Source organism: Corvus kubaryi, unplaced genomic scaffold (genome assembly GCF_017639235.1).
Source record: "Corvus kubaryi isolate FWS band 111438036 unplaced genomic scaffold, C.kubaryi_AGA036_p1.0 37284, whole genome shotgun sequence".
Classification (NCBI taxonomy): Eukaryota; Metazoa; Chordata; class Aves; order Passeriformes; family Corvidae; genus Corvus; species Corvus kubaryi.
This window is the reverse complement of record NW_024581088.1, coordinates 10,394,463-10,416,265: the sequence shown is the minus strand read 5'-3', so window position 1 is coordinate 10,416,265 and position 21,803 is coordinate 10,394,463. Positions and strand designations below refer to the sequence as shown.

The window sequence follows — 21,803 nt, the reverse complement described above, 5'->3', positions numbered from 1 at the left end:
CACTCCCAAGTACCACATCTGATTTCAAAATACAAACCAGTTCAACCAATCCAAAGTCAGTCCCAACACCTCGGCCAGACACCTGTTAACAGCCCTGCACATTTGTATTTTAAACAAGGGGCAAAGGGGAACTTGGGAACGGTGGTATCACACTCTTTCTGTGGTGAGAAAAACAGCTGTAAAGAATCTGAGAAGGTCTTCTAATCCATGATGTATTTCCTATTTTCTCCAGGACTTTTTCCTCTTGCCTAAAGAGGCAAGAAAGGGCAGGAGAACTGCAGAGCTCCAGCAGATGCTCTGCTCACACAGCTCCACACATGGCATGGGGGACCTCGGGGACACCTGCAAAGCAAGGTGCTATTCATCACCATTTGGCACATTTGGGGCTGGCCCGTGGCTGTAGGACCCAGCAGAGGCAGAGTCTGAACACCACAGACACGCAGCTTTCTCATCTCTGCTTGTAAATTTAGGCTGTATCTATAGCAATCAGCTTCCAAATCAGAGTCCTACCACACCAGAAAGGCACCGCTCTGGTTAGTCACAGAGGAATAACCCATCTTGTGCACAGTGACAAGCAATTCCTCAGGATATCAGAATCAGCTTTGAAATTTTAGGTGGTTTTGATATATTACAATTCCATAAACTGCCCAGCATAGGGTCATCCATGCCCAGGAGCTGATGAAGCAGGATAATGAAGTCCCCCAAAGCAGCTCCCATCATCCCCAGTGGGGATGTCCCTGCTCAGTGTCCAGCTCCTTGTCAAAGCAAACTCCACAGAAATTATTTAAATGTTCCATACAGGGTGCTTTGAATGTATATTTTAAACAAACATCTGATTTTTACTGTAAAACATCTACTTACATAGTTCCTATCTAAGAAAATGAAATGTAAAAACTGCTAACATTTTCATTTTATTACTCTAAACATCAAGCTAATAGAACTATAACCTACACTCACTTATACTCCTCAGATAGTGCCATACCTCCACACAGAACTACCAGATGACCTCAAAAGGCGTCCTTTTAATTGAATTCTAGATTAAAATGGTCATTCCCAATTTCTAATAAAATATTAAACTAGAATAAGAGAATTCAGTTCTAGAATAGTAACCCAAAACATTTCTAGGCAAAGTCTGAAACTTGATAAATTATTCTACAAGACCAGAAGTACTCCTCTTCCACTGCCCAAACTGAGGGAAATGCTAAAATACAGAACCAGAAAGTTTGAAGTGGAGGTCACTGCAAAAAGGTACCAAAATCAGATTTTTGATGGCTTTGGAAGACTCATTCTCTGGCGCTGTTCTTCTACAAAATGGTGGTTGCATAAGACACAGAAATTAACATTCAGCTTTCACCAAAACCAGTTCAGATTGGAACTAAATTTTGGGACATGGATGTTGACTATCTACAGTTGAGCAAGTTCATACCTGCTCTGCAGAGAGCCATGAGACAGTTTCCAGTTGCCTTAGTTAAGGTTCTCATAGCAATGTTAATTACACATGAACAGTAATACAATCTGCATAACTTTTTTTTCCTATTGGTATTAAGCCTGAACTTTGTCTAACCCCCTTCCTAATTCATTTATTAAAATTTTAAAAAGGAAAACATTTTACAATAAACATCTTAGAAGAGATTATATGCATAGGAAAGCAGTTGCTGAACACGAACGGATGCCCATCTTTGTCTTGCTGACTGAAGGCAGAGTCAAAAAATTTGAGCCCAGATTCCCTGATTTCCAAGACTCTCCTGCTGCTGAGCCTCACTTGAGGAAACTGCTGGCACTTTGTACCTCCAAGTACCACCAGTGTCCTGTGCATTCTCACCCTCCTCCCATGGACAGAGCTGTTGTGCAGCCTCGCTGGGGAGAGGGAAAGGTTTGATAAACTATTGTCTTTAGTTAAATAACACAGAACTCTGGTCTATGTTGATAGCTATCACAGATTTACTGATGCTGATTTTTACAAGTTGTGGGACCCTTTTAAAAACCAAAAAGAGCTCAACACGTGCAGAGCGGCTGGAGTTCGCCTCTGCTATGCCAGGCCTGGCGTGGCTGCTCTGCTCTTCCAAATGTTTCCATACAGTAACAATTGGTTTGGGTCTTTTCCTAGTCTCTCATAGAGGAAGGAGTTCAATGGGGTTGCTGTGGCATTTGCATTTAAGGCCAGTTTCCTTCAAATAACCCACTTTTACAAACAAGTGATGATCCCCTACAGTATCCATCTGGAAATCAATTCCTCTGCTCTTTCCCCCAGAGCAGCAGCAATGCCAGCCTGCCCCTCACCTCCCTGCCTTGGGTTGGGAGCTCTGTACCACTCACCAGCACTTTCACTTCAAGGGGCAGCACAAAACTAACAATCCAAGTTCTGAAGATCAGAACTGTCAGGCCTGCATTCCAAAGAACAGAAACAAGAAAGGAAGAAAGGAAACAGCCTGTCTGAAAACCTGGTATTTACAGCATCCAAAAAAAGACGCTGAAAATGTTGCTTTGTGTTTGTGTACAGTACCTACTTTGACACTAGTAAAATAATTATTTATAGCAATATGCTATCAGGTCACATATCCCCAGGAGAAACTAGACAAGCAGGAAAATCTCCTAGGAGCTAATTGAGAGAACAGCTAGAAAGGCAGCTTTACTTACTGCTGCTCTCAGAAGAACACATTTCAATTCCCTGCCCTGCTTTGTGAGGACATTCCAGCGCGGGTGAATCCCGCAGCAAAGGGCCCAGCAGGCAGGAGCCATCCATCACTCAGCACAGGCACCGCGCTGCGCTTTCAACGCACTACTGAAGCCTCAAAGGGTCCACTTATTAAGCACCAACTGTAGCTGGGGATAAAGAGATCAGAGACCAAGATTCGAGCCAAAAATAACGTAGCAAAAATTTATATATAGGTATGGGGCAAAAAATAAGTTAATAAATCTTGTATCAAGGCAGATAGTTCAGCTCTAACCATGCCTTTAGGAATGACACTGGAACAGCGACCCTGAGCCGGCAGATCCTGCAGTGAACACTCACTCTGAGTGGAGTCATCCCAATCCCCCATCCCTCGAGTGACAGAGGGGGAGCTGGGCCAGCACACAGCTGGGGCAAAGGGCAAGGACGTTTTGGGGAGCAGATCACAATCACAGCAGGTGAGGGACAGCACGAGACCAGCCCTGGGGCCAGCATGGGACTAGGACTGCATCCTCTGAACTGCAGTGGGTGCCCTGTGCAGCAGGGCCACTCTCCTGCCATCAGAAACCTTTTTGTTTTGCTGATGATACATAATGTACGTATACCTTGCTATGCATAAGAACTACATAAAAAGCTTTTAAAACAGTCTGACATAAAACACATCAAGAAAAAAGATAATTTACAAAACCTGCACCTTGTATTTACATTGCAGGCTAATCACGCCAGAAATAATACAATTTTAAAAAGTAATAGGACTACAGAAGAGATTAATGACTCAATCCAGACCTCTAGTTAAAATGTTTTCAAAGACAATCCTTATCTCAAAGAATCCTTGCATGCATTCAGCCGTTTCAATTACGCATTATAAGCCTTTAGCAACTCTCTGCCATGTTGATGGCAAATTTTCAAGGTGGAATCTATGCCAACAGTGACTTTTTCTCTCCCTGAATCCAGGTCAAGGCATACACATTGTTCTGTAGTTTCAACTGGTAGAAAAACAAGTTTGTGACTGCTCCATGCAATTATTATGCCGGAGCAAGATAATGAAAGAATGTTCTTGAGGTGGTGTGGGAAACTGCTGGTGGAGTTTGTTCTATCAAGAAACAAACCTTCCTTCACATTTATAGAGAGTATCTATAAATTTACATCAGGACTTACCAGAAGGAGGGGAATTTAATAGGGTTACTCTGCAAGTTTTTATTAGTCAGTGAACTTTTTTCCTCAGTTGCTTGACTCTTAATTACATAGGCTTTTCCAGCAAGCCTTCCTCTGAGAAATGTAAGTGACCTGGTCCCACAAGCATTTCAGCTGCTCACCCAGGCATGTTTGATATACCACTTTAAAATAAACAGCACAGCCATACTCAAGGGCATGTGATACCGATATGCCACTTTTTCAGTACATGATATCGCAATCAATCACATCTTGGCATATCTCAAAATATATTTGAGCATTGGATGATATTAAAAATCCCTTAGAAGAGTTCACAAACCCAGGAGATTCCCAAGACTGAAGTGGAAAGGCAGGGAAAGGCTGTGCACTTATCAAATCTCTTATCTGGGAAATGCTTGATTGGGTACATAACATTTGCACACAGGCACAGGCCATGAGACCAGTCCCTCTGTTCTCTGTAGAGTCACTGCCAGGCACTGAGCCCTACCAAAATATGACAAAACTGATCTACAACATTTAGTGGACTGTTGGGTAGCAGGAGAGGTGAGGAAAGAAAGCACGTAAGTGTGACATCCTTGATAAAATAAAATAATATATGTATATGTGGATTTAGCAACAGATTTCTTATTGAAGGAAAAAAAGGAAATGCATCCACACAGGCTGAGTTTTTAAGCAAAGTAAAGCAGCTGCTTTAGCAATTTACCATTACAAAGATTCAAACACCAGGGAGACAGGACAAAGGTGATGCTCCAGGCTCTCCAGTGATCTTGCCTACTGACAGCAGTATTTTCTCCCATCACAGACTGGCAGTCCATATCGCACACTGTCCTGACCCGCTGGTGTTCACCAATGCACATAAAACGCGTCTTAAAGCTCTGCGACAGCTCCTAATGGAAGTTAAATTATTCAAGTGCCAAATGGTTTTGTCTAACTTTAGTAGCCTGAAAGTCAGTTTTTCAGCCCAAAGCTGCAAGTGTGGCGCTCCTGACCCAGGCAGCGGCTGCTGCAGCTCGGGCTGGCCCCGAACAGCTGTGCTGGCACCGTGACACAGCGAGCAGGAACAGCCCCGAGACAAAGGCAGGACAGACAGACGCTTGTTCAGGAACAATGGCAGCCTAAGCATATGTCAGAGAGGATCTCAGTCAGTCACACTGGCTCTGCCAAGTGAATAAGGAGAGGCAGAGGTGGGATTAATCTCTTTTTGAGGGCTCTCGGGTAACACATGAACTGTTTCTCTAGAGGTGCCTCACCCCAGCAGTGAATGCAGAGAACCAGCAGAGCCTCTTCGTAGATAACCAGATTCCTGACTGAGAACCCCAATTTTTTAATTTCATGTGAGTCTTCTCCCTGTGTGTGCAGCCGGGGGCCACGCTGTGTGTCACAGACCACACTGCACCCTGTCCTGCCAGCAGGGTGACCTGGGCTCCTCTCCAGCAGCATGGGAGCAGGATCATCAGGAGACAGGTTTTGTTTTGGTTGGACTTCTCACAACAAGAGAGTTTTAGTGCACACACTCAAGCAATTAGCGTGGTGTTATAATGGGTTTTATCCTCTGGCTGTACACACATTGTCTGAGAGATGCAAAAGCTGATACAATCTCGTTTAAAGGAGATATTCATAGTCATTTCAGCTATAATTTTTAAAGGAAAAGCCACCCACAGATTCGTTAGGAAAAGGAGGAAAATATTACAGCAGAGCAGCGCTCAGTCCTCTTCACTTTACTGCAATGACCAGAGCTCTCTGGAAGGCTGCTCTAAACTTACAGCACAAGGCCTGTCCCCACTAAGGAGGAATAAAACTGCAGGTCAGGAGACCTGACAGTCACAGCACCACGGGGTCTGAAAGAGAAGCAGAAGCCAGGGAAGCACCCGGAATCCCAGGATGACTCCCCAGGCAGTGAGGAAGGGCACTGACCAGAGGAGGATCCTGCACCCACCCACCAGCTCAGAGATAAATCACACCATTTCTTGTTACCTTACCTGTGAGCTACGTTAAATACCTGCTCACCCCACGGAACTCATCAGGGCCCAAGAGACACAAACGCTGACACGTGTGGCCACCCATTCACACCAGCAGTTTGGGGACTTAAAAAAAATCCCAAAACCTGCAGTAAATCATTGCCTACAAAAAGCCCCAGTAGCTGCATCACAGAAGAATTTGAAACACTGAGGCAGAGTTGTTAGCGACAGCAGAATTTTTAGCACACAAGCATGGAAAAATAAGGTTTCATTGTTAAAAGACATTATCAAAAAGAACAGCTGTTATTTTTCGAGCTATTTAAGCGCTGGATGTGCTGTTAATGATTTTCAGGTCACTATTGCTCTGTAGCAGCCTCCAGCTGGCAATACTTCAAAGATCCTAAAATGAAATATTAACAGTGGGTAAAAAAAAAAAAAAAAAAAAAAAAATCTTTATTTTGAGAGATATGATATGAAAGCAAACTGAAAAAAGATAGCTAAGGAGATACTACTGAGCAAAACTTTGATTTCACTTGGATTTAACTTCGATTTCACTTGGATTTAACTTTGAGGCACAGAAGCCAAGTCAGACAGTTCCCTGTTCCACCCATCCTTGGGGATCTGCTGCAGGAGTTTGAGTGCTCACTCACACAACTGATCACCTGACAAGAAGACATGGGCAGGCTGATACGGATTGACGGAAGTTGGGTGAAGGTGTTCACAGACAAAAGCAAAAACTTCTTGCACTTTTAGACACCTGGGACCTATAAAAAAATATACTCCACCTGCTATTTCTTAATATTTAGGCAAGTAAAGTAGGTTTTGCATGCAGGAATCTGCATGTGAACAACAGTTTGTGTGTGTTGGAAAGGCACTGAACAGAAAATAAGTTACTTAAAAAGATTACACAAAAAACCAATTTAATTAACTTACTACCAATGTGCATTCTCAGCATTTCATTAGGTTTTCTCAACATACTCCATGGAATACTGTAAAGTAATCAAAAAATACCCAAAGGCACTTCAAAAACCCTGTAAGTTACTCCAAATTGCCAAGTATTTCTAACACGTATCCTCGAGAGCTGGTCTTTTTAGTGTACAGGATCGGTTCAGGGAAAGAACTGACTGAATGCAAGCTAACAGATTTCATATAGAACTTTCACATGAGCCTGAAGAAAACATCCAGATTTAACTTCCACTAACATGTGTTTTATGGGAAAGGGTTAAGCGACTTCAAAGGTGTGCTTCACTCCCTCCTGCTAAATGCAGACCTCTCCAGAGCTCCTTTTCCAACCATCGATGTCCTAAAAAAGCCTTTTAACGTTGGTTCTAATCACACCCTCCAGCATGTGTGCCATTATCACTTATTCTTTACAAATCAGAGCTAAAAGCAAAACTGATTACTGCAAGAAATCTGTCTCCTTGAACAAAAAGTGATTCAGCGTATCTTACTTAAAAGAAAGGAGTGAAAATTAAAGGGATACTGTTATGGTTAATATCTTTAAAAATGTTTAATTTGTCTTCCTTCATGGAAGCTTAAAATTGAAACTGCTTTCCAAATCGTATTTCCCCATTTACACAGAATTTTCTGACTATGCTTGAGACCTTTTTATTCATTTCTCAACTGCCTATATGAACAGCTACAGTTAGTTATTACACTACACATGACATTTATTCTGATACATTTTTAATTCCATTTTTAATTCTTTCATTTTTCAGCCAATGGCATAGCTCCGTATGGTCTGTGATGTTCATAAATAAATTAATAACATGCCAAATAAACACATAAAGCTCTAGGTATTTTTGCAGTTCTTTCTTCTTTATTTTTAAAGCATATACCACTATTACATGCACATTCCTGCCCCAATTCACTGACCTCTATTCCCATTCCCACCAGCCAACCAAGAAAAACCCAGATGAGAAACCTTCTTCTCCACGTCCAACAAGCCTCCAGGCCTTGGCACAGTTCCTGGAGTATTTCTGCACCTCCAGAGCAAAGTAGGTTAATAAGGTCTCTGGTCATATCCCCGACTGATACCTCGTTTCCTGCAATAACCATCTCGGCACCTCTGTTTCACCAGCAGCTTTCCCTTGCACCTCCCATCCTCCCACCACAATCTCCCCAGGACAAGGACAGAACAAAACAACAGAAAATGGTGACTGAACTCCTTTCTGCCTCATCACTCGGGTGCAGTCACACAGTAATCCCTGTGAAGCAGCTCGGCACCTCATCCCAATCAATGCCTCAACACTTCCCCTTCCAGGGGACATGTGCCCTATTTCAGCCATTCCTTTTTTCACCACCATCATGTCTGCCTGTTTCCTGACATAGGAGAAAATCAGAAGAGTATTCAAACCAAAGTCTACAATAAATATTTGAAACTGAGTACTTCAAAGTAATTATATCCAGTGTTCCCTGCTTCCACCAAGGGAGATATTTGTATCTGTTAAGCCTCAGGACTTTGATGTATTTGTATCCATATACACAAATAAATATGTATCTATGTACGAGGCTGAGGGTACCTTTTAATTTTATGAATTACTGCTATTTATATTCATCTCCCCAAATTCTGTAGTGATGATAAAGCCATGAACAATCATCAAGACTTTTAGCTGGAAGAGACAAATCTTATTTACTGACCACTCAAGTTTCAACTTACTCTGCCTGTTCCTTATTCTAAGGAATTCTGTATTCTACAGTAATACAGAACACAGAATTGAAACTAAGAATGCTCCATAGCTGACACTTTCTCTTCCATTCCCTTTACCAGAAATTACTTTAGATAACAGTACTTTATTTGTCTTGCACAGGCATGGATATTAGAATCACTGAATTCTAAAGTATTACTTAAATTACACACTAAGCCTGTAAGATGCTGTAATTCCCAACCCCAACACTTCACAACAGCCAAAGTAAACACTAAGCAGAGACATCTCAATTGCTCTGCTACTGAACAAACCAAAGCAAAAGCTGAGAGCCAAAGGAGCAGCACATCTGACACAAGTTCTTTCAGCGCCGCCTCCTTCCCAGGCAACGCAGCTTTTCCCAGAACAGCAACTCAGGATCATCCTTTAGGCTGGTTGACAATGGTGGTAAAAGGCCCAACCACATTAACAGCTGTGTCCTTGTAGCTATACACAAGGCATTTCACATCAGCTTTTCTAAGGCTTCCACTGCACATTTTACTCATGTAAATTATTGCAAACTGCTGCAATTTTTTTTCTATGTAAAGATTTCTATGTGCTCAACCCTGCCCAGTCATTCCTTCTCTGAATTACTGTAGGAACAGAAGTGACACATCAAAACACAAGTGTGAAATAAATAAATTTATAACCTCTACAGTCCGAAAGTCTAGAAGATGTCTCAGATGGTCTATTTTTGGAACATGAAAGAAGTGCTTTACATTTTAGTACATGTTAATGGAGATTTAAGAAAGACCCACAGCCTCGCAAAAAAGAAGGGGAAAAAAAGTAAAAATCAGTCTTCTGTTTATTACCAGGGCGTTTAAAGACACATCAGTCTCCCATTACCATGGACCAGTGAAGTGAATGATCCTCTGTCACATACCATCAAGTCTCACGGTGCTGTAAAAATTCCACCTATTTCCGTGACAGTCTCAATTACACTGGAGCCATAACCACTCCTTTTCAATAGATTCAAAAGGCAATTTCAGAAATCCGGGGACATTAGAGCAACACACTAAAGTGGAGAGGTGAACAGCACCTTTGAGTGAACAGCCTGCTGAGAGTGGCACAAGACTGCTTAAAATTCTTTCGTGTCTGCAACAGCAGAACATGTAACCAATGAATTTCTACGAGATGTCATTTGGTTACTACTCAAATGTCTGAAATACTGTAAAATTTGCAAAATCTAAATTTTCAGGTAAGCCAGCCAGCCCTGTTCATGTCTTGGTGCCGGGGCCAGGTGACCTGTACCAGGTGCTAGAGGCAGCACAGCTCCAGTGATCCTCAACCTTTTCCCGTTTCTAAAGCTCACCCACAAAATGTCATCCTAAGGAACTGTTTAAAATATTACAAGATCTTCAAGAAAATGTGTCTCTCCCTCTTCCCACCAGAAGAAAACCAGCCTGAATTGTTATACACCAAATTAACTGACATCCTACAGTGCAGTTGGTTTGGTTTCATAACTCCATCCACAGAAATGCTGAGGTCTGACCTGCAGGACTCCCTCCTGACCTCCAAATTTCACAGCTGTATTTAGCTTCAAGTGACTTCCATGAACTGACATGAAAATCCTAATATATGTTTCTCTATTCTGACTCTGTCAAAAACCTTGTGATAACAGATGGAATCACTACCATGGGTGCAATTCCAGGGGAATGAAATTAATGACTCTAAAATACTTCAAACCCAAAGTTTAAACAATAGTTCAGGATGAAAAAAAATTATTACAGAAGAATTCCCTTTACTGGGTCATATGGTAAGAGACAAAATCTCCTTGGGAACAACTGTGGGAGTGATGATATATACATTTAATATTCAAATTACCAAACACCTGTCAGTTCTCAAGGTTTTAGATGAGGTTTCAGATGAGTAAACAGTAGCTTAAAAATTGTACGGTGACATGCCCAAGACAGAGATCAGAAAAAAAGCCACAAGTAGGTCAAAGCTGGTCCTGATTCTGTCAACATTCACCTACTTTTCCTCAATTGCTTCAGAAAACAATAAGCAATCCAAATCTAAAGAACATAAATGCTTTGTTTCTTCATCAGGGGCAGAAGGGAAGCTGCAGCTCAGCTTACGGGCTTGGGTGAGGATGTGAATGAATGCCCTGCCGGCAAAAGCACGGTGGAAGTCCTTAATCCTGACTTTTCAAGTGCAATCAATGAGCAAATATGCTCAGAAAAGCACTTTGATACCTTGAGGTATCTATAATAATTGAAAAAACAAATAAAAGGCACTTTCCACTTTATAATTAAAAATTGCTTTTAGTTAAGCTCTTAGGTAGAACTCTTACTGTCTTCAATTAAATCAAGTGATCCATGGTAACAGATTTTTTAAAATACATTTTCACCTCTCAGTGCAGCTGTAGGACATTCTCTTTTAGCAGAGTGGTGCAGAAAGACTGCCAGAACGCAGGATCTGGGCTGGTCTTGCTTTAGTCACTGACACAGAAGGATTCCCCAGCACACACAGACACTCCCCTCTCCACAAACAGTCTGGATCCACAAGGAGAAGATAAAATTCTTTCTCTGCCAAATCATAAATGGCAACTTTTAACGGCTTTTAGATTTAAACCTGAAGAGGATTCTAGCAGGTCCTAATTTTACATCCTTTCCAGTTCACGATGTGAATATTCACTGGTGAAGCAGCACTACAGAGCACTAGTGATACAGGCCACTGTCCCTTTAAATTAACAGCAATTATTTTATGGGAGCTTCTACCCCCAACAACTTGAATTTAGACATAAAAATAAAGTAGATGCTAGTCATTACTCACTGCTATTTCACTTTAAAAGCCGGGCATTATTTTTATACAAGCCTTGGTTGGTTCTGTGTTTGGTAGTTGGGGTTTTTTCATTTCCATATGCTGAACTACAGGAAAACACAAAGCTCTAAACCCCACTGTTCTTTACCTGTACATTATCTTAACAACGGCAGCTCTGAGAACACTGACTTAGAAGACATGTGCCCTTGACAAAACTAAATCAGATCTTAATTTTTGGGTCCACTCCTATCTGTTCTGATACATCCGTGCAATTGAAATAGGAGCTGTGACCTGAAAAATGTGAATTGATAGGGACACTCCCCACTTTTGTTAAAAAACAGAAATGGTATCTCAATTCTTCTTGCATTGTTTTGACTGTACTTATCCTGCTTTTTTTTTCAAATGTACACGCAGAGCCAAGAGCAGGTTTGAGCTGCCCCTCTCGTGCTGGGACCCCCCTGCACACAGCCCACGCCTGTGACCTTGGGCAGGGCTGCCCTGTGCACGTTCATGTGAGGAACAGCACGGCTCCCCATGACCTATCTGATCCACAGCCCTTCCGTCAGCCAGAACAATAACAAAAAGAGCTATTTTGCTTCATCATCCCACGAGCTACAAATCAACATCAAGGAGGTCTGGTCTAGAGAACTTCAAACGCATCGGGAAGAACACAGGACAGCCAGAAAGCACTGAGAGACTCAGGAAATTCTTTTCTTCAGTTTACCAAGAACGCTAGCCTAGGAATTGATAAAATTAAGAAAGATGGATGGCAAGCAGCCTGGAAATAATAATGCCTTCTCTTCCTTGTCCCAAAAAGAAATCCCCCTTCCAAATACATGCTCTGAACGAGCCAAGCAGAACTTACAGAAACATCCAAAGAGAAGTTATACTGCAAGATGAGAACAGCCTTTAAACAATGCTTTTGTCCTGTCACTATTCAATCTCTGGGGGGAAACAGCTCTAATTGAGGCCTTTCAAACAGTCTCACACGGGCTGCCAAGGGCCTTTAAAAACGAAGGCAGGAGGAAGCCAAACAGGTCCCCAGTTAAAAGGCAGAGACACACTTGTGCTCAGAAGCCAGTGACCTGCAGCTCTACTCCAGACAGGAGCGCCCTACATCAATCAACCGGTTCAAAATGGACTGGGAGAGAACTTTTTCCGTATTTCCTGTAGTATACCTTAACCCATTAGGAACCAAAATAGCTAAGGCTGGATAGAATGGCTTTCAGTGAAACCAAGGCCCGTGGCCCAGAGCGCGTGCCAGGCTCCCCTCCCTGACCCACACGAGTGCCAGCACACACCTCAGCAACTGTGCACAGGAAGAACACTGCTCATTGCTGAAAGCTGCTATTGCCTTTATGGAGTCAGTTCTGCTATTCACAGACAAATAATCTTCAATAGTTACACGAATTTATATTAGATAAAACAATAAAATGCATTACCTACAACAGCAAACCCCACACACACTGCCAAGGGAGAGTCAGTCACTCTTCAGAAAACAGTCACAATAACATAGATCAAAGCCTGAATAACTGTTTGGCCACCAGCTCAATACCATCCCCAGCTTCACTGGTCCCATTAAGCAAAGGCTCTACCCTGACACCACTTAGGCTGCAAAATTAAGAAAACCCTAAGAGCACCGCCTGGTGGTACCCAGATAATGGAGACAAACTGCCATGAACCAGGAACAGACTGAGGATTAAAATTTGCAATAGCACCATTCCAAAAGGACATGGAAACTGAAACACCAGTTTCTCAGGTGATTTTTTTTATTTTTTTTTTTTTTTTGCAACTATTAAAATGTATTTTCCTCTAAAAGAGACTAGTGGTAAGAAAATCCTCCTCTAGAGTCCAAGGATTACTACAGTTCCCAGTATATTCACTTTTCCACAAAATTTCCTGTAAGAGTTCTTGAGCAGAATGCTCTGAAAAACCTCTTCTTTTTTTGAATTCCACATAAATACCGTCATACCATGTTCTAAGAAAATTAAAGAAATAAGAGAATATCCATTCTTCAAAATGATTCTGCTATAACCATTCTGGCGTTATATCCAACAGCATAGAGAGCATAAAAATTCCATTCACACATAAATGCTTCCAAGCCTTTATAGAAAAACACCACATCAAGAAATTAAAGAATGATACTACCAGGACACACTGATTCTGCCTCAGCCCTCAAGATTAAAGCTCAAATTCTTACTAAGCACTTTTAAAGACTGTACATGGCCATGTTCCAGAGCTGTAGCCATGGAAGTTGTTTCACATCAAGGCTGGTATAAGTCTGCCTTCGTTTATCCATCACAATTGCATAAGAAAAGATGATGCAGCTTTAAATACTGAAATGAAGCCCAGATTATTCTGGTAGGTTTGGTTTATTGTTCTGGTGGGTTTGGAGCACCATTTTGGTACCTGGCTGTCCTCCTCCCCTGCAGCTTTCCGCCCTCCTGTCCCCTCTCAGGGCTGTACCTGCTGGCACACACCAGCCTGAACTGCACCACGTGCTCTGCACTCACTTCACACACCTGAGTTCACCTGAACATGACTGGCATTTTTCCACAATTGCTGAAACCCCCCCAGGCAATTTGTAGCAAAATTAGGGAACTGTGAACATAGAAAACTGAGCTGACAATTTCACTGATCGAGGCTCTCAGCAGACTCACAAGGCAAAATTGAACCTTACAAGTATCAGCACCTCAACGATTTTAAGGCATTTGTGACCACGGGCAAGCGGGGGATTTCCCCAGACGAGACTCAGTTCTGTGATCTACATGCTGGAATCACAAGTATTCACACATTTTGCACCCAGAGGCTGCAGCCCATCCATGTGCCCACAGGACACACCAAGAAAGCCATGTGTTTCTATAGAGATGATGACTTTGCTCTTTCCCATGTTCCTCCTACAATGCACTATGGATGGAGCTCCAGTGATTTCCACAGGGAAGTGTTATTTATTTTCTACAATTTACCCCTCGTCTCCAAACACTACTGTCCCATTTAAGCAAGCTGTTGATAAGCTACACTTCATACCAAGTACCACAGACAATAGCAGAAAATAAGAAAAACGGGCAGAAGTGATGAAAAAGACAGTCAGAACACAGTGGGGAAAATAAAAAATAAAGAAAATATATAACCTATGTTATTAAAAAAAAAAAAAATTACTGCTACAACAACATTAGCTTTTATAACCGTTCTGAGATAGGTAATTGCTATGGTTTGTACCACCTGTAGCTACCACCCATTCCCTGCCCATCCCATCCACTTTTTCCCTGTTACTGCTGATTATGAACAAATACTATCATCAATACATAAATGCATTAACCCCAGAAGCCTCTATCCTTTTCATACATGTTTGTACTTGCCTGCCATCTGCCACTTTGATTTAAGCATCTCCTACCTTACTCAGGGGTCTTTTACAAAACAGGGTGCAGTAGCTACTCTGACTACCAGTAAGGCAAAACTTACAGCATCTACTATGAGATTTTCTAGCACTTAAAGCTCTTTGTGGATTTTTAACATGCCTTTTAAAAAACACCACCAATTATATTAATGAACGCCAATTCTACTTAAGCAAACTCTACACACCTTTGAGCCAGCTTTTCTCATATGAACAGCTGCACATTACCTACCCCAGACCAGAAGGCAGAACTTTCCAGAGGATTAAAGATACATGAGACCCAGATACAACCATTACAAGTCATCAAAAACCACTTCAAACATATCCCAAAGGCTTCCTCTACTTTACCTGCCCAAAGCTATTCTTTCTATCCCATTGTTCCCCGAGAAATGAAGCAACCCAGGCACAGCCAGCAGCCTCCCCCCAGACCCTGTCACAGCCTTTATCTGCTGCTCTGGGGGATCCCACACACCTTCACCCCTCAAAACACCAATAGCTTCTGGTTTGGATTAGGGAATTCAACAACTTAAAGACCCTCTTAAAAGAGATGAAAGAGTCATGAAAGAGGGGAAGAGAGGAAAAGAACATCTGAAATATGTCTTCTGGAAAATCAATATTAGACTGCAGATCCAGTCACAAGCTGTAACATTTGCAGAATTCAGAGGAAAAAAGAAAAACTACTGAATGCTACCAGGATATAACTGGATTATCAGCATCCAGTCCTGTGTGAATACAAACAACATCAAGGTCTGCAGGTGCTGCAAATCCACTTGCATTTCAAGTGACCTGTGAAACACTGACCTTGGCATAATTTACAGTGGACTAATTTATCCCAAACGGTCCTTCCCCCAACTTCAAGAAAAAAAATGTTATTCACATTCCTTCTTTCTTGCATCATCTTACAAGACAAAAATGAACAGTCTCGTATATTACTTGGATAGAATTTCACCTAATCCCAATGCCTAATTTCAATGCAAAGAGTTATTACATCCATTTCATTTAATTCACTTCATTTGGGAAACAGTCATTTAAACGTTAACAGATTTTTTCTTTTCAGGAAATTTGAAAAAAACCCCCAACCACTCAAACACATAAAGCTTTGCAGAATTTCTCATATAGAAAAACCTGAATAGGGTCATTGTTTTACTACATTTCTTCACAAACAGGGTCAGAATCCAATTTAGATAAAGCACTCTTATAAAAAATACTGACATAGGGGTCCAAGATGATCACCTGCAGCTCCCTCCATTGTGATGGTGAATGTGAAAGCCAATCCCACTCTGCTCTGTGCCCATCGCCAGTGCTGCCTCCTTTGCCTTAGGCATCCTCATGGTTCCCTCCAATAACTGGATAAAAATGACTTGGCCTCTTTCTTATGAAATCGTTGTCTATCTGCATCAGGCACCCGAGACAACAGCAAAAATCGCTGAAGTAGAACACAAAGAGCAGAAAACTGTTGTGGTTTGAGCCCCACAGAGCTGCACCACGGCAACGTGGGGAGACATACACCCACTCCCAACACCCCTTCTCCTTCTTCCCCCTGCTCTGGGCACTGGGCAGGATGCCACAGGGTCTGGAACACCCCTTGGCCCTGAGGGATCGAGCTCCTCATGTCTTGTGCACCCCAGCCCTCTCACTGTGGGGTGGGGTGAGGAGCAGAACAGCGTCAGCACTGCTCAGCAATAACCAAAAAGTCACTTTAGACTAACACAAAATGTCACATTAAATAGTTTAAAACAAACAATTGTCAACCTAAATGTTAATTAACAGGGAATATTTCCTGATGGTCAAGTACTGTCTTCTGCTAACACGTGAGGTTTGAGGGATTGGAAAAAGATGATACAGACAGCTTTAACTTTAGAAAAAACCTCTCCCACCAAAAATCTTAATGGATTTCATAAAAGAAGTGTCCAGAGTTCAACTTTTCCTAAACTTTCCCTGCTTACCAGCCTAGGCATCATTAATAGTATTAACTATGCAAGACATCATTGTGGCTTTCAGCAGTATCAGACAGCAGAAGGAGAACTTCTCCTGCCACTTTCCGAACTCTGCTGAACCTGTAACACCTTTTTCTTCTTAATATACATTCTAGCAATTTTGTCCCAAACTCATTATCCCCATTGCATCCTTGCTCAGCAGGACACATTCCTTTAAAGGAACGGGAGATCATCGGTTTATCGTGGAAACGTCTTTCCTGCTGCTGTGCTTAGTATCAGTACTGGGATAAAACCCTCTTAAAATAGTTCCAGTGTGCAGGCAACAATCCACTGTATGCAATATTCTTTTGGGTTTTATGGAGCAATGACTTTGGTGTTTTCAGGCTTTTGCAGGCCAGGAATGAACCGCAGATTTAGGCTAAATTATTTCTGCCCTTAAAGTTATGGCAGCCTGAACATGATGTCCTGTTCAACAACACCAACAGCCAAACTGTTTGGTACATTGTACTGTCATGTGACCTCCTGAATAAAAAGGATTAGAAGCAAGTACATTAACCCCCACACACAATTTCAAATGGGGTAAATCAGGAATTTAAAAAAAATATTAATTCAAATACTTTTTTCTGTTGTCACTTGTAACAGCTCTTCCACAGAGATGCCTTTTAACATGGATTTGACATTATTAAGACAGATTGCTTGGTTCCACAACCTTTGATGAACGACAGTAACTTTTCAAAATTAAGAGACACACGTAAGACAAACAGAATTCCCCCACACCTTACATTCCTATCCCACTGGAGTGGACACCTCCAGGCCAACAGGACATTTCCACAACATTTCAGCAGCAGTGTTACCACCTTGAACCAGCAACAGTAGTCATTATTCCCTATCTCCCTCCCACAGCTGCAGAGCCTCTTCACTGATCCAGGAATCCTGCACGGAAACAGCACAAGCATCTCTTGCAGAGGAACAGAGGCTTCACCCCTCACTCCAAACCTATCAGCCTTGGCAGGTTCAGTCGATACATTTTTTTATTATCATTATTATTATTTTAGGAATCCCACCAGATGGCAGCAGCATGTCTCCCCAGCAAAACTGGGAGCACTTCTCCAAAGGACAGCTCCTTATTCTCGGAACAGACACAAGACTTCCAAAACTCAGCCCTACTCAGTCTGAACCACAGGGCACAGACAGAGCTTGTCTCTGACACTAAAATCTGGATTTTTTTTTTCCACCACTTTAGGAACAAGAAAGCAGGGAACACTCCAAGAGCAAATTGCTCTGGTTTTGGCAAATGAGGAATGTGACCGGGTTGGTGGCAATTCACCAAACCAGAGTGTGGGGAAGCAAACCTGCAGGACGTGGGAAGGTCCTGCACACCTGTCCCTGCTTCAGCAACACACTCCCCATCCCAGCTCAGCAGGCAGAGCAGATGCTGTGCCAGGGACAGCTGATCTCCACAGAAGTGGTGCCCAGCTGAGCGAGGACACAGCCTGTCTGCACAGACACCAGTGGCAGCAGCACCCACCCGCAGGAGTTAAAAATGAAAGTGCTGAAGCACAAGGCTTTGGCTCTTCACGAGTGAAAAACTCCAGGAGCACATTAGCTACCCCGAAACATCATCGAGTACCAGACAAATGAACTAATGACAAATGCTAATTCAACTGCCAAGAGAAAATCTCTCTCGGTGAGGTAACGGGAAGTGCAAGACCACACACTGATCGCTCGTGTGACGCACTGAACTGAGCCGCAGGTCAGCTGTACCTTCCAAACAAAGCAGTGACACATCCGAGTAGAAGATGAAAGACTTCTGCAAATATTCCAGCTGTCTATGCAATAACATCCATTTCCCTCAGAAGCAGTGATAGAAACTTTTCAGTTATCTATTAGCACAAATAACGCTCAGACAAGATACTGAGAAACAACAGAATCCTCCTTCCAAAGTCGCTCAGGCTTTGTGAATTCTGTGTCACGCTTAGACCCAAGTGTACATTGCTCACATCCAAGTCACCTCAAACTATAAAAACCCAAGTCAGTGTTTATGTATCGCACGTAGCTAAAACTCAATTACATGGGCATTCTTCCACATTTTGAATGAAACTAAAATTCAGTTTAATTATTGCTTACAGACTCTTAAATCCAGCCTGCACTCACCAGCAGAAGTTGTTTTGAAATGCCAAAAGCCGAGCAGTGACCACTGAATTCAAACACACGTGAGCAAAGAGGAACTCCCTCCCACCAATGACATCCTCAGTCGGTGCAGCCCCAGCTCTGCCGGAGGGATCCCAGCTCCCAGCTTCTGCTTTTAGGTAACACCCTCCCCCTTTGTTGTTTTCTCTTTCCCAAGCTGTTGTTACCCCAAAGCAAAGCTGTGGTTGAAGCTCTGCAGGCATGGGCCCCCAGGGGCAGGTCCTTCAGGGCGGCCGCAGGTGCGTGGCCGAGGGCTTGGGATGGGCGGATGCTTTTGGCACTCTTTCCTACCTGCTGTCAGCCAGACCCTTCCCTCTACACTTCCTTTTTCCCCTCAGCACTCTAAATGATATTATATTTAAATATGCAAGCTTGACCTTTCATTCTACTGAATATTGTGGAAGCAGATCTCTCTTGCACCTTGTTTTTGGTGAATAAAACTGGGAAAATAAAGACCTGGGAAACGAACAGGCAAACAAAACACCGGTAAAAAGGGCTGATCTTACATAACAACATACATTTAAGCAAAGACTGTGACAAATTAAGTTATAAAAACTCCATACTTTAAAAAATATACAAACGGATGGAAATACCTTTAGATAATTTTTCACAGCAGATTCCTTGTCAGTTTTTCATTCTTTTACACCCACTTTTTAATGCTGTACCACAGCCAGAGCACAGCAGTGCCGACTGCACAACAGCTCCCCTCCGACTGGGAGAACTCAGCATTTAAATTAACTCCCCAGCTCTGAGGGAAGGCACACAAGAGCAACCACAACACTGACCTGCACCTCGCTCTTGCAGATGCCTCAGCCTTCTCAGAAAGCACCATTTTGGTACCAACACTGGGCTGGTAATGCGTGGCCAGCTTGAAGGGCTGGCCTGCAGGGAGAAGGGGTTTTGCTCTCCTGAGGCCTGCCCTGCTGAGCCCTCTGCCTCCGTACGCTGGCACAGATTGTGACCCGGTCACTGCTCTCAGTGAAGCTGCAGCTCAGCCAGTGCCTAAAGCAGAACTCCGGGGCACCCCAGAGGCTCGGCTGGGAACACTGCAGAGGGCTGAGACACCACACACAGCTGCACGCTGCAAACTTTGCATTCGTGCTGCAGGAAGTGCACTGCAACACGCCTGCTCTCCACAACACCCCCTGCCAGCCTTCGTGCTTCCCAGGCACAGCTGAGAATAGGGCACACTAACAAACATTTACACACAAATATATATATGTATATATATATATAAACTGCTGCCAGTTTTGTGTCAGTGCTCCTGAAGGGCAGTAATTACATACATGGCTCTAAGGTAGTCACAAAATGCATTAGAAGAGATTCCACTCTGCTGACAGACTCCTCTGAAATGCGGCTGGGGGATAAAAGGGCCGGAGGCAGCGCTACAGTGAGGCAGGAAATCCCATTTCCATTTTTGAGAGGGGAGCAAAGTTCAGCTGTGCTGTTTTAAGCAGCACACAGCACCACCGCGGGTCAAACCGCCGCGAGACAAAGATCTTGACAGGTGACTGCACAAGGAAGACATTTTCATACGCTTTTAATTTCTGACTCTTAAGCCAGGTCAAAATGAATATTCTAATGCTCATTTGTTAACCTGAAATTTTAGGAAGCATAGCTTAGCTGCACAGATGCACACTCTAATTAAAGGTACAGAAAGGGCATAAACAAGCTGCATTGTCTCAGAAAAGAACGGCGGGGTGGGCTCTTAGTCAGAGGTGGCTCCTCACCACTGGGAGCCTTGTTCTGCCAACGCAAACAAGCGAAGCAACTTTCTAAGAACAGAGAAGAACCAGCAAAAAAACTCATAGTAAGCAGCTCTCTTGTATTCTGATTCCAATGACAAAAACAAGGATGAGTTATGATCAGGTAAAGAATGACAAGGAGAAATTGGTTCATTTTTGTCTCTACTCACCAGACAACACCAAAGGCTCCGTATCCGATGGGTCTGTCCGGCTCAATGTCCAGTTGCTGCTGTGGATGTTGTGAGTGCTGATGATGGTGCGCTTTGACTGCAGCAGCTGCTGCAGCCTGTACCTGAGCTGGGGCTGCTGCAGCCGGTCCGGGGGCCTGGCCCGGGGCCGGGGATGGGAAGTACGGCTGCTGCTGCCCTGGGTTCAACATCGCGGCGGCGGCGGCCGCGGCTGCGGCGGCCGCGGCGGCCGAGGAGGCATGCTGCTGCACGGGGTGCACCGCGGCGGCCGAGCCGGCGTGCAGGTGGTGCTGAGCGTGGTGGTGGTGATGGAGGTGAGGAGGAGGGAGGTGAGGAAGGTGGTGGTGATGGTGGTGGTGGTGACCTGCTGCTGCCGCAGACGTACCGCCATTGTAAGCCGCCATCATTTTTGCGTTGGCTGTTGTGCCACAAAGAGACATTCAAAAAAATGCCCTTTGATTGGATAACAACTGGGTCAAGCTGTCATTTGGCCATAAAAATTAAATCTGCTACACTTTAAAAGAAGTTGGGTTTCATCATACACAGCCCACCTTTAAAAACATGGAGCTCCACTGGCCTTATCTCCTCGCGAAGCCAAACAACTCGGGGAGTCTCTTCATGTGTGCGGGCGCCAACCCCTTCCCCAGCATCCAGCCGGGCTTGGCTACTCCAACTCCATCCTTGGGCAGCTGGGGTGGGGCTGGGGTGGGTTTTTTCTTTCACTTTTGGTTTTTTTGTTGTTTTTCTTGTTATAAAAATTAAACACCGTGATCAATCCCCCTTCCCTCCGGAGGGAGGGCTCGGAGCCTCTGCCCTGAACACCCCGCGAGGGCTGGCCAGCCTAGCCCTGCCATTCCCACACCCTCTCCATGTGTCCCCCGAACCTCCCTGAGCCCGGGCACCTCCTACATCGCTCCCTCCTTCCAGACACCTGCTCCCTCCTTCCAGGCACCTGCTCCCTCACAGCAGCAACAACTCGGGAGTTTGCAACTTTTCCTTGAAGGCCTGAAACACACACAAGGACCCAGAGAAAGTGAAGGGGGGGGGGGGGGGGGGGAAGGGAATCGAAAAATGGAAGGAGGGAGCGATGTAGGAGGTGC

At 43.6% G+C, this 21,803-nt stretch overlaps 1 protein-coding gene across 3 annotated transcripts in view; it reads right to left on the bottom strand.

Annotated features, from left to right (window-relative positions):
• NLK (nemo like kinase) overlaps positions 1 to 21,803 on the bottom strand; it is a 38,222-nt gene that overhangs the window by 15,699 nt on the left and 720 nt on the right. The window contains exons 1-2 of one of the 3 annotated variants that reach the window (XM_042026496.1): positions 21,255 to 21,758; positions 20,686 to 21,121 (exon numbers count right to left, since the gene is read on the bottom strand). In XM_042026496.1, the coding sequence (XP_041882430.1) occupies positions 20,686 to 21,110 (425 nt within the window). In that variant the 5' untranslated portion in view covers positions 21,111 to 21,121; positions 21,255 to 21,758. Of the gene's footprint in view, positions 1 to 20,685; positions 21,760 to 21,803 lie in introns of those variants that run through there. The other 2 variants (XM_042026495.1, XM_042026497.1) reach the window with 2 other exon arrangements.